Below are 15,693 nucleotides of genomic sequence, written 5' to 3'. Positions count from 1 at the left end.
TCTTCAGTAGTACCTACTCTGTGGCCTTAAAATATGTATTGTCATTGGTGAACCTAGTCATTGTGGATTTGGTTGGATACGTGGAAAGGCTGCTCCTTTAGACAGATATTTGTAGGTTCAGGGCTGGTGTGTGTGAGGGGAATCAAGACATGGTGCTCCTGACATGTGAAACAAAGGTTCTTTAAGCTGGCCAAGCAACTCTGGGCCAAAACAACAACAGATGGAGAGGGCTGAGCTGCAGCGTTGCACCATTCCTGCCAAAGCAATGAATCAAACCCAAACAAATACCAAAACTTCAAAGCAAAGACCGACACTAAGAAGTGCTGGACGACTGCATGGGCTGTCGGTGATGGGCCAGTCACTGGCTAGGGCAATTCTTTTTTTTTTTTTTTTGCCTGGCTTTTATGCTATTTTGAAAATTTTGTAGGCTGTCACCTTGATAACTGAACTTCGTAAAGTAAAACTCAAAATGTTTGCTACCTGGGAATGAGAGTTGTGTATTACACAAATTGTTATGGCACTGATGTATGTCTTCATACGGCAGTGATTTTCCAGAGAGGTGAATTTATATTCTTTATCACAAGTCAGGATTAATTAATTAATTCAATCATTCCATGACGATGATGATGATGATTTTTGAAAATGGTGCATGGAAATGGTGAATCATGTTTCCCATTTCCAACAAACCATAATAACCATAATGGACAGCCGGTAAATTTTCAACATACATGACTCAACCATAACACTGTGATGGCATCAGCCACACAGGGGTAAATTAGTCCATTTTTTACTTTATTAGTTTGCTTTGCAGTTTTTTTCATTAATCATTTGGTTAAACCTAACACTGGTATTATGAGGCGTGCACATAGTAACATTGTGTGGTTTTTCTAAAATGTTTTGTTATATTAATTATGTTTCTCTTTCTTTGAGTTACCTGGGTTTGGGCGGTGGCTGTTTCCTGTCTGGGCAAAAGGCGTGGCTGAGGACTGAGCAGGACCAACCATGGGCTTACCGGGAGCAGGGGTGTTTTAGGTTTAGTTAGGTTATTCTGTGCTTAGTTAATATTAGTGTGTGTTTTCGTTTTCCCCCCTATTGTGTGTAAATGGTTTGGCCAAATCATTATAAAAGCTACCCTCATGTGTCTTTGTAATTAGGCAAGGCAAGGCAAATTTATTTGTATAGCACAATTCAACAACAAGGTGATTTAGGTCAGTTTGTAAGTTAAGTTGTGTCTCACTTTGTTTTGTTTAAGTTTCTGTAAATTCCTTTTTGTAGAGTTATATTTAGTTGACCTCTTTTATGGGCCTGCTAAGTATGTTTTTGAATTTTGTTAATTTTGGACTTTTTGAGGGTTAAAATAAAGAAAACCCTTTTTGAAGATACTTTTTTGCCTGTGTCCTCTTTGCTTTGGTTGCTTGGTCCCTCACAAACATTCAGCACATGAGTATGGGAGTGAGGTTTATTGTCTTAGTGGCCCATTAGCTTAGTGCAATCAAGTCATAAATCACTGGTTTGGGGACACCTTTGGTGAGCAGAAGAACAATTACGAACATGTAGTGGTTTGAAATGAGCAGAGGACCAGTAAGATGAGTGCTTAGTAATCACTTAATGTCACTTTGGGATGTGAAAAAAAGGATGTGCCGCTTACTGTGAGAGCAGCTGGAATGTTGGGTAAATACGTCACTTAGAAGATGACAATGTCAGGAGGTCATGGGTAGAATGCAGATAATCTGGCTGTCAAGAAAGAGCTCTGAGGCCCTCAGCATCAATTTCATTCAGTATCATTTCCCTCTGTAAAGCAGCCTTCTGTAGAATGCATGAGTGGCGAGTAAAATATACCTGCTACTGAGGAAAAACAAATATGCTATGCCTTAAAATGTGACAACTCGGTGACCAATCCATCTACACCGTTATGTGATGCTTAAATGAAAGTAAATGTGGAAGGATGTGACAGAAAATGTGAGTGTATCCATTAAAGGGCAGAAGTGAAAGCGACACATGTTGGATGTGCTGTTAACCTTCAACGGCCAAAGAGCACAATGTTGTGTAAATATGAACAGTTGCCATTAAATCCAATAGGATCTGGGCTGCTTCCAGAACAAAAGCTTTTTAATCATTAAGTCCTGCACAGCCTCTTTCACAGACTTTGGTTGCCTTCGTGCTCCTGTTCTATACTTTTCCAATAAGTGCACCTTTCCCTTAATTGCAAACCGAAATGCTCTAACAATTTTCATAAAGTCTCAGGTTTTTCAAGTTAAAATATTTGCTACGATTGTGCATTGGTATGTCTCTTGCTTGTGATGCATTACTTATTTTGAACCATGAAAGTCTTCTCTTTGCTTTACTCAGTCTTAGATGAGGCCTATCCTCCTGCCGTGGTAAATATACTACTAGCCACACTGCGAGGCTTCCCATCCAACTTTTGCCACAGGAAGTCTAAGCACGACACTGGTGAGGCATGCAAAACTTCAGGTCTTATCAACTCTGCCAGTCCTGCAGGGCCCGCAGCACGACCTCTGTGTTGTACGACCGCAGTCACCTGGGTTGGTGGCTGATGTATATGGATTAAGCTGGTGGTTCGGGTCATATCCTGTTGCTTGTCTTTATGCATGAACTGGGACACTCCAAAAGTCCTCTCCTCATTCTGTTTCCACAGGAATGACCTTGTCCTCCCCTCTTATTCCCTGTTTAGCTATGGAGGAATCTTAGTAGAGTTTGGGTCATTAGACGCTTTTGGAACGAAAAGTGCCAGAGACTACCTGAGGTTAAGTGTCCACTTGGGGGGGGTCCACCGTGAAAATTCCAAGTGGACTCCTCCAAGCCTTTTTTGTTCCCACAGTAACAGCTTGTACACTCATTTTTTATACAATGCTTCAGTATGTGGTTGATATCTGGCTGCAAGATAAGACGAAACGGTAGAGAACGTTTTTGTATTTCACTTTATTGAGATAAAATCTTGCTTTTTTCACTGCTTATAAGCTTAGTAAAGCCTAGAATACAATTTTGTCTTATTAAGAAACAGATTATGAAATTGCCTATGGGAGGAAAGAAGTCAACGGCCGCAGGTTTAATCACCAGGGCAATCGTATGCTTACAGTTGTAAAAGCCTCCCAGAAGACTGATCTTTCAGTGTAGTCTCCTGCCCCACTCATTGCCGCGAAATGAGATCCATTTATCTGAAATTCCTATCCAGTAATAAACCAATCAGCCAGACACTAACTCCCTGTCTGCTTACCCGTCTTCATCTCTATCACCCAGTGTTTTATTATGGCTGTGCCCAGATGTCTTGGGTGGCTACAGTCACTCTACTTGAACAGAAATTATGTGAAATGGATGGGACTGCTCAGGAGCCATCCACCCCAGACTAGAGGCGAGCTCTTTCCTCTTATCCCACTCTATCACACCAGCTATTTTGTCTTTCCTTCTTTCTCCTTTATCTGTCTTGCTACCACTTAGCTTGTGTTCTGTTTCTTTATCCTCCAATCACACCTGATTACCAGATCACAGGTTCAGGGGATCAAAGGATTCAGTGTCCATAAACTCATATGTCAGTGATTTTTTTTTTCCCCTGGAGGGATTTTTCTGGAACAAGAGAGAAAAATAGAGAGAGACTAACAAAGAAGGCTGATAATAGGCATAGAAATGCCAGTGTGGAGTGTGAAAGGGGGAGTACGGTGAAACTTGGGTAGAGACAAATCTTCCAAGACGTGAAAGAAAGTGGTGGAGTCACTGAAGGACAGCAAAGGGGGATATTGGTGAGGAAACAACATGGAACTTCTTAAGCCTCCAATAAGAGAGGGGCGTGAGGGCCATCCACGTGGTCAACAACCACCTATTGATTTGTTGTTTGTGCCAAGCCTGCCCTCTGCTCAAGAATACCAGCAGAGAAAGGAGGAGGTCTGTACATCCATTTATCCTAAAAAAGAGCTGAATAACAACAACATAAAGAACAAAGAAACTATACCAAAATGCATTTTTATGAGTTAAATAATTCAGGCAACTAAGGCATATCTTTTATTTATGCAGGTAAAAAAATCTCACTGAGAGAGACCTGACCAGGAGGGCAGCATAGATAACAAAGAAACAAACACACCTGACATTCAGCACAGGAACTGAACACAAACATGTGGCTCGTATGAAACATCTTATGTTATCAAAATACTTTTTTTGGCAATCATTCTAGTCAGTAAGTGTTGGGGACTAGCAGAAGAGGGTAAAGGTCATTTTAGACACAGGCAGAAACGAAGAGGAAGAACAAACAGATCTTTTACTGATACTGACAAACAAATTCTGGGTGGCCACTGCCTGCCTGCTAAATTGTTGCCTTTCTTTGTTTCTCTCTATACTGTGCACGGATACAAGAAACAGAGCGAAACATATCACCAGTGTCCCACGCACCAATCTGTACCATGCATTCTTGCAGAGACTTCCGGAAACAGACTATTCCCTTTTCTCTTGTTCACAATTGCTCTGGTTTCAGTGCTTTAATGAATGTTTCATCAAGAGTGCCCAATGCCTTGAAATCCTCCTGTAAAATACATTAATTCAACCATTAAACACAAACATTATTCTGCACTGCACTCGCAGACAGTCTTTATTTTCCTTCTTTGTAACAACACTGGTTGAAAGAAAAAGTCAACCCACGGGACCTGTTAACTTCATCGAAGCCACACAGTCTGGCTAGTGTCGCACAAACAGTTACACTCCAACCTTCATTAATGCTTTCTGTAGCGGCCTGTGAGATTTAAACAACAATGTGGAAACTTCTGGGATAAAACCTCCCTAGAAACTTGTTCATCAAAAAGTTTTGGGATGTTTGCAGGACTACCTGCTGTGACGGAGAGCAGTTGTGAATTCCGTTTGTACATACTTTGTCTTACTGTACACTAATAACCAAGACACAAAGTCTCTAGAAAACACTATGTAGATTTTTGCACTTTCATGCATCGCCTTCATGTCTCTTCTAAGGGAATGTGAAAGTTGTCATGATGAGGGAACCAGACTTTGTAGACCCTTACTCACAACAAGACAAGTCTACAAGCCGGAACAAGTAGCCAAGCAACTGATTTGTGCATTACTAGCTTTGTCGGATTATGTTTGTTTGTAATTGTGACTTAGATGATGCTCACACCCCGTTTTACACATAATCGATTTAGAAATCCTCCTAAAACCAATACAACACCAACTTTTTCTCGCAATTGTATGCAACTGTAACTGTATATATTAGTAAGAAGATGTAAACGTCATTTCAGGATGTTACAAAAACCCGACGGGACATAAAAATGAAGTTATGGGTAATATTTCACAACTCTAAATGCGGGTTTGCGCTTGTTAGGTGCGTACAGGGAATACTGATGAAATGAAAAGCAAGGAGGAGAATTTTTTTGTTTTCTCTCTTATCGCCTCCCCTTCTGTTGCAGCCTTGGTTGAAAAAAAAAACTGAATTAGATTGCGTCACACATTTCATACCATAAACTTATGTAACATCAGCCTAACCTTCAGTCGTTCATTCCTCCTTTTTTAGCCTTTTCCACTGTTTTATTCTTTTCTTTACTTTTTTTCTGCTATCATAGCCAAGATCCAACCCCTGTATGAGACATCCACACCCTCTATTTGCTGCTGCCCACTATGACAGGATGCACTTTCTCACATTTTCTTTTTCAGTTACAAAAGAAAACAACAAGAGTGAGAGGAAGAGTGAGAGGAAAAAGCAGAGAGCATATTGTTAGAAAAATTACGTGAAAGGGCCAAAAATGTGTCTATGGTAAACAGACAGCAAAGGTGAAGTTGAGATTGTTCCTTTTTCTATTGGTCGTCTCTGTGGTCAGTAAAGCTAAACACCCAGCACCACTACAACCCACCAAATCTAATTACTGCACCTCCCAAGCACATATTTCACAGTTCTCTACTCTTCTCAAATAACAAGATGTTCAGAAATCGCAGCGCTTGATTGGTGCACTGACTGTGTGTGCACCAATCATCAGGACACCGAATCCCATTAAAATTTGCCATTACCTGCTCCTGCATGAGAGTGGCCAATTTGCAGACACCCCAATCAAACAGTAGTCTCACTATGCCCCATTCCTCTTTGGGTAATAGTGGGTGCGCCCTGAACGTGAACCACATAGTGCAGGTTTGTGTCGAACAGGCAGAGTTTTTAGTCTTGAAATGGTGCGTGCAACTTTTGCTGACCTAAATCCATTATGTGGAAAAATTTTGGCCCATTCATCTTTACAATGTTGCTTTAGTTCGTTGATGTTACATATGCACAGTCCTCTTAAGGTGCCATCACAGCATTTCTGGACTTTGACCAAGCTATTACAACACCTCGAGTCTTTTGTTTTTGCAGCCATTCGGTTGTACGTTTGGTCGTGTGCTTGGGATCATTGTGCTGTTGCATGACCCACCCACACATGACCTCACATTTGACTGAAACAAAGCGCCCAGGTTTTGTGACTCTAAAACAAACCCATGTCATAGTTCATATGAGATGTGTGTCCTGGTACGCTTTGGTTTTGTCTGTCTTGTGGTTTGTTTGGACGCAACTTTGCAAACAAGTTGGAAGCAGCTGGTTGCTATGGAAGGAGTAAGCATGTACTAAGAGGCCATGGCGAATCGCTCATACCTTATCAGCTTATCAGTCACCAGTCATGAGCTAATGAGCATGCTGGGTTCCTTGGTCAACAATCTAAGATGCCCCCCCCCCCCCCCACACACACACACTTGAGAGTGGGAAAAGACAATAAGGCTGTGAATGCGACTGGTGAAAAAAGCAGCAAATATAAAGGTCCAGGTCAGTTCTTGTGTGTTGCAGCAAGTGTGTGTGTATTAAGGTAAGGTTTTGGTGCTCACTTATTAAAAGCGCTCAGCAGTTGTGCCTTTTTCTCATCTGTTTGAGGGTACTTCAAACTCAAAGATAGGCACATATTTTTCTTTTTTTCTAACATTAAAAAAATTGAATATCAGACCCAATTTCATCAATCACAGTTTTTGCTACTTGGGTTGCCTCATGGGAGACTTCATTTGCAGCAGTAATCACAGGGCAAAAGACTGCAGAGAGAGATAAAAAGACGAACACACAAAGAGGGATAACTCCTCATGATCTCCTCACAGCAGCATGAGCTGACGGTATCCCAGTGGCAATGTTGCCTTCCCCCCACCCCTTTGTGCCCACACACAAAAAAGACGAATCTTAAAATCTATGAAAAGAAAGTAAAACATGACAAAAAGCCCACAACAAGCTGCAACTTGTGTCAAGTCTCAAGAGTTTGCTTCATACGGCGGTCCCTCACCAAGGACTCCCAGAGGACTGTAAGCAAGTCTTACTAGAGCCAGATGGCCCTGATCTTAGGTATTCAGCTGCTGCAGTAACAGCCAAGGAGGTGTCACAGTCAGTGCAAAACACAACCTGCCATTGCCGCCAATAAACACATGCACACACAAACAGTGGAGACAACAGATGAGAACGCAGGGTACTGTCATTGTCACGGTATAGTGAAAAAAGACATGGATTAAAGCTAGACTGCACATATCTTTAGATAAAAAAAGAGAAATGCTGTATCGTGAATTCCTGCATGCGCAGATACAATGGTAGATGAATGAACTATAAGCACAGGGTGTGGTCAGCTGCAGCTATTTAGCTGGTACCATTTTAGACAAGCATTGAATTGTGAGTTTGGTGGACACTGTGCTGTTGCTAATTTCATTTTAAACTCTGAGCGAATCCCATGTGCTCTCATGGCAGATGAGTTTTCAGTATGGCAGAGAAAGCTATATTGCAGTCTTTTGGTCTGTGTGCTTATCAGTTACACCGCATACTGTCCAAATAAACTATATGGTCTTACTGTGAGAGAATATTTCTTGCCCTCTGCATATATATATATATATATATGTATGTGTGTGTGTGTGTGTGTGTATATCTGTGTGTGTGTATATATCTGTGTGTGTGTGTGTGTGTGTGTGTGTGTGTGTGTGTGCATTACATTTATGTGTGAGCCATGTAAATTTATTCAAATGTGGGTATGTGGATGCCTCTGTGCATGCAGCTGTACAGTCTCACAAATATGCACTGTGGCTTTTTCTAGCCAAGTCACCCATCACGGCGACCCATTTTCAATCTCCCTAGATCCCAGACCACATCCCTATGTTTACTGCGAATGTGTCCCTTGTGCCTTGTGCCATATCCCATAATCCTTTGCCCCAGTGCCAAGAACCAGTGTTGGGCTATTGTCCTCCTCACCTGTTCTGTATTGCCAGTCGCCCGCAACACTTCCTGTTTTCCTTCATCTTTGGCCAACTGTTCTCCATTTTTCACCCCCCTCGTTTTTTCCTCTGGCTTTTCTCCACTTCCACCTTTACCTTCATACTTTTGCTTTCATTTACATTCCTCATTTTTTTCTCCATCACTTTGTTTTCAGTTAACTGAACACCTGAATGAAATTATAATAACCTAAAATCCAAAATATTCCAGTTTCCTAATTTGTCTTTCCTTTTTCCATTCTCAACCCTTGATAGATGGATGCAGGGCCCCCCAGAACTCATTACAGATGGAAAACAAAGAGATTGCACTGCTCTGCTCCTCTGACACTTACTCACATTCACTCCCATCATCACATTCTCATCCCTCCTTAAGTGCTGGGTCTTGCCTGGGCAGGAGAGCTGCTGTCTTCCTCTGGGCTCAAGAGGAAGCCTCGTTGAGCTGATTCCAATAACTTTTCATTTTCCTTCTGCTCCTGTGGACTGCCCTGAGTTTGCTCTGTGCTCTTTCACACAGCCACAAACACACACTAGTACACACACTCATATGCACATGCCAGGACTTGTAGTTCAAAATTTGGTGTGCTTGTTCCTATTTTTTCAATCTCTTGTTTAAAATCGGTATGTGTGCCTACACTTTGCATGCCCTGCGCTTCGGCACAGTTAATTTGCCTTAAAATAATTAATAATGTATCAAACTAAGAATTAATATGGCAGGATATTAAGCCCTTTAACCCTTTAAGACCTACCATAGAACCAAGTTCGCCAGAGCTTATATTATATTTTTACATGCTGTGGAGCCATTTTTGGGAGCATTTCAAGTTGCTATACATCAATACAACCATTATAGCCCAAACTTTAATAATATGTCTGCATTAGGTGCATAGTAATTACATAAATTGCAAAAAAGTGCAATAAACTACAAAAAAATTGAAAATCGTTTTTGTTTTTTTAACATATATTTCTAGTTAGAGAAATTTAAGAGGCTTATCCCTCAAAACTGTAAATACAAAAAAGTTACACAAACTAGTTTCCCACCACAGGAAATTTATTTTGAGTGTCTTCATAGTTTTATTTTTGAAATACACCAATTTTTATATACTGCAGGAAAAACGAAAATAAATATTATAGTGCAAATTTGCAAAATAACAGCATATGCATCAAAATAAACTATTTCCAGCAGTGCAATATGAGTCTTAAGCATCCCAGAAACGACACAGAAAGTCATAAAGTCAAACATAACTTTTTAAAACACATAACAAGTAAAACACAAGCTCATAAGGCCCCGATCGTAAAAAACTACATTTCCGCAAAATTACGTCACTTCCGGTTTCGGGCAGGTCATGCGGTCATGTGATAGTTCGCGCTGATGGACGTAGGAAGTGTTACAAACAGCTGATGGATCGGCGAAGCGTGTTTCTGGAATATCATGTTTTTGTTGCTGCAAGTGATTTTTATGCAGTTTTTGCAAAGCTATATGTGGAAGGAAACTGTGACCTAGGACAAGCTGATGGCATAAGATGTAAGTACAACTCCTCCAGTTTCATATGCAAAAAAAATTATTGCGCTAGCTTACGTGGTTGCAGAGCTACCAGGATTTAAAAATAGTTACGCAAAACAGAGCGTGCCCGCTCCGATCGGCTGTAAAGGGTTAAACATAAGTTCAGGGCTTCCAACGTAATTAGACAGCCACACAAAATCCTCGTCTTTCAAATTTTTAATGAGGAACAAAGACAATACCCAAGTTAAGAGAAGAGGAACCGTTGCACCGAATGACATCACGTTTCATGTTCCTGCAAACTGCAACATGTTCTGGTTTTAAGACTTACAAGAGGGTTGCATTTTGCTTTTGACAGTTCAAAAGCAAATTGCAACCCAAACATATTTAATTGTGTAATGAGCAAAGTACCTAAATGTGGAAAATGCTGGCATTTCTGCTTGCATAATCACTTAAATTATTAATCGCTTCTTGAAAAATAACTTTTTCAAATCGAATGGACATTTGCAGCTCTATACCTAGAAGACTCCCACCTGAATAGCACCCAGTCATCTGCTTTTGGGGTTGTTTCTAACAATAACTGACTGAAAATTCTGGGCCAGGCCTCTAAAATACCCCCACCGCATGTGGATGTGACAGCCAAGGAGGCCTAGCTTGTGCACTGTCGGCCAGCAATTGCTCAGCTTCATCCAGGCCTGGAAACATGGCAGATGGCAGTAGGAGTGAACAGAGGAGGAAAAAGACACCATGCGTGTGTCCATGAATGCGAGGCAAACAGAGACAGGTAGAATGACTGAGAAAAAGGTGTAAACATGTGACCACATGTGCTTGACTGTCTATGATACCTTCATTCATCACCTCTAAATCGCTGCAAAAAAATGGTGTAATATCTTTACTGAAACTAAAGTACCAACCTTTAGCAACAAATCAATAAAATGCATGTTAGGTATGGCTTTACCACACATTCTTTAACCATCACTTCAGGAAAACCATTTTACACGGCAAAAGAATTTGTATCAAATCAAAGCATCTACAGCTGAAGACATCGTTTTTTATCCCCAAAAAGTAAACAAATAAGTAATAAATAATAAACTAAAAAGAGTAGGGCACTATCTACAGCTGTTCCAAACAGGCTTCACGAGTTAACAGATGTCATCTTTTGAGCTCATGGACGTACGTGTTCATGATTTATTTTGTAGTTACGCCTCTGCACACTGTTACATAATTCCAGATTTACCTCGGATGATGGACAGCTTGGCGCTGGTGACAATCTCGCCTTCGCTGTTCTCAGCCACGCATTCGTAGACGTTCTCGTCACGTGGCGCTCGGAGAGGCTGGATTCTCAGAACTGCACCGGCACCCTCGTCAAACTCTATGGTCTGTGGAGTTGAAGTGTAGGGAACACGGTTAAGTCAGACAAATGTGTGATTTGGACTGAAAAACTACTACTTTAACCTGAAGCAACAGGTAGGCAAGAATGGCAAACCTGAGGAAAATAAGATTCTCACATTTCCTAAGGAGATACAAGGACGAGTGTGTCATCGGTGCTCCCAAAATGTGAGAAATCGTTTTCAATTCCACCAAGATATCATTGCTTGGAAAGGTACCGTGTTGGTAATGTTTTATAGCCTGAGGCCATCAGAAATGTAAAAAAAAAAAAATCATAAGGAAGCATACTCTCTCTACAAACAGTGTTTGTGCTTTGTGATTTTATCTGTTGATTTGATCTTTAATTATGCCCTTTGTTCTCTATAAAGCCTTTTGTTTTGAACCTCAATAAAGGAGCCTCTTCAAAACAAAAAATATCAGACAACGGTCAGAATACTGGTTTGGTTATGATAAAAATATATTATTTGCTATTATTACTATTATTCTATAAGAAGAGCAATGTAAACAAAAACTTACTGAAAATGTAACAATGCATGTGACTGACAACTGGACAGTTTTACAACAGTAGTCGCAGAAATTGGCCCCTGGCTAGTATTTAAATAGCCTTGTTTGATCTCCCTGAACACCAGCATATCAACAGGCATGTATCCTGAAGCAATGAGCTGAACTTCAAGACTTGGGTAAAAGACTAGAATTTAAATTATGGAAAATCTCGGTTAATTAGCCCTTGATTTGAATATTTCCCATGCCTTTCTCTTTTGCCCTCATTCTGGACGTGTGAAGTGTCAGTGTAGATGGTCAAGACTGCCATTCTCACAGCAAACCTACTCCTCCAGTATCTGTCCTTCCCCGCAAAAGTTAACACCGTCTCAGCCAAGGACTCACTGCTGTGAACTCTGAGCAAAGCATGACTATAAGATGCAAGTACAAGTCTTCAGCAGCCCTGCTGCTCCACTGTTGCACATCTCAGGGCTGAGCCGCTAATTAGGCTAAAAACACTGCAGAGCACGGCATCATGATTGATATCAAAGCAGCTGTCTAGAGGGTGGAAAAGGGAAAAAAACCCCAGCTACTTCAAAACCCCTTTATAAATTTTTTTTATTTAATTTTATGATAAATGGAGAAAAAGAAGCGTCCCTTCTGGCGGGCTCCTTCACGCCCTTGGCTTTGTTTCCTACTTAGCATGCAGACGAGGCAAACGCACAAACACAACTTGTCTTTTAATTTTGTCCTCAGTGGAAATGCTGATCTCCCCTTGTCGATGGTGCCATTTTTTGCTTTTTCAGCCCCTCCCCCTGTGGCTACCTTCATGCCGCACTGTGCATGTCCGTGTGTGTGCGTACATGTGTGCGCATCCCTGCACTGTCACTGTCATCGTTGTTAACGAAAGCAACTTTTTAATTAAGAGACACTGAGCATCAATCAAGACTTTTAGAGATGCCATCTGGGATGCCTGCCGAGAAGTGAACAACAAACATCATGAATAACGTGCAGAAACATTCACACAGACAGGGCTGTGTGCTGAAAAAAGACAGGAGGGAAAAAATGTGACAACAGCAGAGTCATTCAAATGCAAAAGAAAAAAAAATGGCTTTAGACGAATGAGAGGGTTCTGTATTTCATTACTGACCAGTTGCTACTGGTAGACTAGCACACTGCTTAAAGATTAGAGAAGCAAGCCAACAAAGATGCTATCAGCAATAATTTCAAGGCTAATTAAAATGTTGCTTTTGATAAGGTGGTGGAGTGCCCCCAGCTGCAAGAGAAGACTTGGAATTTTGTACTGCTGAGAAGAAAATATGTGGTAAAACGTGTAATGTGGTATTAAACTGTAGGATTGTTATTTGTCACAACAGTAAATATCACAATATATAAAGTAACAAATGGTAAAGAACATTTGTTTATTACACAACTTTCTATTTATCTAAATTTTTAGCAGCTTTCCCCCCCCAATTTACTCCCATGATACTCCAAAATGTTTCAATGTAATGTTCGCTGACATGAAGATACAACATTTTTTTAGGTCAATACATTTTTCGACAGTGACATTTTTTAATATGATGCATAAAAATATTACTGAGTATTTCACCCAAAGCTCATTAAGGTAAAGTAAAGTGGGACAATTCCAAAAAAACGATCCCACAAAGAACAACAAAGAACATTTAGAATAAAGGCTGCACCAATGGACAGCAGGTTTCACTTACCTCTATACGCTGGGAGTTCACCTTCTTTCCTTTTTTGTTCCAACTAACCTTTGGCTTGGGGTCACCTGTTGCCTGGCAGACAAAGGAGACCACACCCCCCGAGACACCAATCTGGTCAACGGGAACTTTTGTGAAGCGTGGTAGTGCTGAGGAGCAAGACAACAGAGAAAGAGGGAGAGGACAAGAAGAGAGGGAGATACATTAGTAGACGAAAGGCAAATGCAGCACCACCAGAGCTAATGCCATTCTTACCATAATTACATTTCTGAAAATACAGACTTTTAAATCCCGGTTTAAGTGCACGCATCCATAGAGAGAGACGCTAGTACAGAACGTCTCATCAACCTCCACTTGGCTCTTCCCTTTCAGTCTCTTACTCTTGTCTCCATAGCACAGTGCTGCATCTTAGTGTTACAACTTCAGAGTTCTGCTGGGCTGGGTAGAGAGCATTGTGGTGTGAATTTATATGTAGAGTCTTTGCTAAGGCGTAGACGATTATTAGCTTAAAATGATTACCCACAGAGCAATAGAGTACAGCCTAGCATACTACCGGCGTTGCTGGGAATACATTAGCGAAGGCAATTAAGAAGATGAGACAGTAAAAATGAGTTTTTGTTTTAATTTGACGCTATTTTTTTTCCAAGTGCTTAACATGACTTTTCCTGCTGGACAAAGTATAGCACTGACTAAGCCACTGCAGCAGTTCAATTCTCACTTGCACTAAAACATACTAAAAATTGATCTGCCCGGGAAAATTGATGCTTTTGCCCGTCAAAAGTTTGTAATTTTGGTGCTTTTGGAGCTGGAATTTTCCCCTCCTGCTTGGGTTGCAGCAAGTTCAAGACAACAAGTCTGATAGAAAGAGAGAAACAGAGAGAAAACAGACTCCTGGGGAACTCGTTAAAATGGAATCATACAGATATGTGGGGATGATCAAACGGCCAGCGCATAACGTCAAATTAATAATTAAGGGACCATGGGCCAACACCAGTCTCCAGGCACTGCTAAACACATATGAAGGAGAGTTCCTGCATTCATTATCTGGTAAAGAGATATACGCAATTGGAGAATGAGGTAAGGGGGAATAGCGTTAGACAAGGGGAAGGAAAAGAAGAAGGGCGAGAAGAGGCACTACACAATCCAAATGTTTCTGATGCAAATATCACAGCAACACACACATACTAACTTTAGCCTGCTGAACATTGTATTTTTTTAAAGTGTAAATGGTATTGCAAGACTGTGAGATTTTAAAGCGCTAATTTGATAGTAAATTTTGTTTTCATATATAACAAAATCTCTTCCTGCAGTCTGTGAGAGATGGATATTGTCCACACTGAACTAAATAAATATTATTACAATAACATTACTAACTTCAGAAGCTTATTCTATGTTTATGATACATGCAGAGTATGTATGTTACAAACCAGTTCCTTCTGAATACAAACCTGATGTTACTTAATGAACTAATTTAGGATTTAAACATAAAGAAATTTAAATTTGTCAAACAATGTTCTCCAGCTCACAGAAACCATATAACATGCACGATAAAAACAATGAATTTACAAAAGAAAACAAAACAAATAACACTCTGTTGTTTATTTCACTAGAGTATACTTCCTATATCTACGGTTAAAGGTTGTGGTACAATATAGGTACGGCATCCTTTCATCGTCATCAAGGACCAGGCCTGCTTTATTTGTGCGTTGCATACTATGACCCCTTTTGGCATTTTACACTTTCAATTTCCATTCTGAAACTGCACAACACAGCTTTACACAACACAGCTCCTCTGCATTTGACCTCCCCCTTACAATGCGCTCTCTGTTGAGACAGAAGAGGGATTTACACAGATCAAGCCTGTGGCGGTGGTTCTGCTGAAGGACAGCATTCTTTGATTAGTTTTTCCCCTGGACCATTTGACATTTCCACCCAGTCGCCTTCTCCACCTCTCCCTGTCTCGCTTCATAGGATGTGAGAAATGTACAATAAATGCGATTGTTTGCATGTGCGTCTGAGTTGAACTCGTGAAACGTGCAGAATTTTCAGAACTAAATAGTTTTCAATATTATCTCAGCAAGGTTTAAATAAAGCGAGACAGCTGGGGAGCTGAGAGGAGAACGAAAAAGAGTGTGACCGCTGGGAAGGACGGAAGGACAAGTGTAGCAGGAGGTGGAGAGGTCAGTGGTAAAGAGAACACTGGAAGAGAAGAGTAGAGAAGGTGACGGGAGGTCCAGAGAATCGAGGAGAGGCTGTGAAGAGAGAGTGCTGCATATTTCTAAAGCTTTTATAACTTTCAGTACCTATTGCTTTTTTTTTGTTTGTTTTTTTGGTTATTTGCATTTTTCT

At 40.7% G+C, this 15,693-nt stretch overlaps 1 protein-coding gene across 4 annotated transcripts in view; it reads right to left on the bottom strand.

Annotated features, from left to right (window-relative positions):
* The window catches only part of ptprsa (protein tyrosine phosphatase receptor type Sa), a 232,587-nt gene that overhangs the window by 101,514 nt on the left and 115,380 nt on the right, over positions 1 to 15,693 (bottom strand). For all 4 annotated transcript variants that reach the window (XM_082507103.1, XM_082507102.1, XM_082507105.1 and 1 more), the window contains 2 exons: positions 13,348 to 13,493; positions 10,992 to 11,133 (listed from right to left, as the gene is read on the bottom strand). In XM_082507103.1, coding sequence (XP_082363229.1) covers positions 10,992 to 11,133; positions 13,348 to 13,493 — 288 coding nt within the window. The remainder of the gene's footprint in view (positions 1 to 10,991; positions 11,134 to 13,347; positions 13,494 to 15,693) is intronic.

The sequence above is a fragment of the Aulonocara stuartgranti genome, assembly GCF_965226115.1.
Source record: "Aulonocara stuartgranti genome assembly, chromosome: 15".
Classification (NCBI taxonomy): Eukaryota; Metazoa; Chordata; class Actinopteri; order Cichliformes; family Cichlidae; genus Aulonocara; species Aulonocara stuartgranti.
Note: the sequence above shows the minus strand (reverse complement) of the source record. Positions and strands in the feature narration are given on the sequence as shown.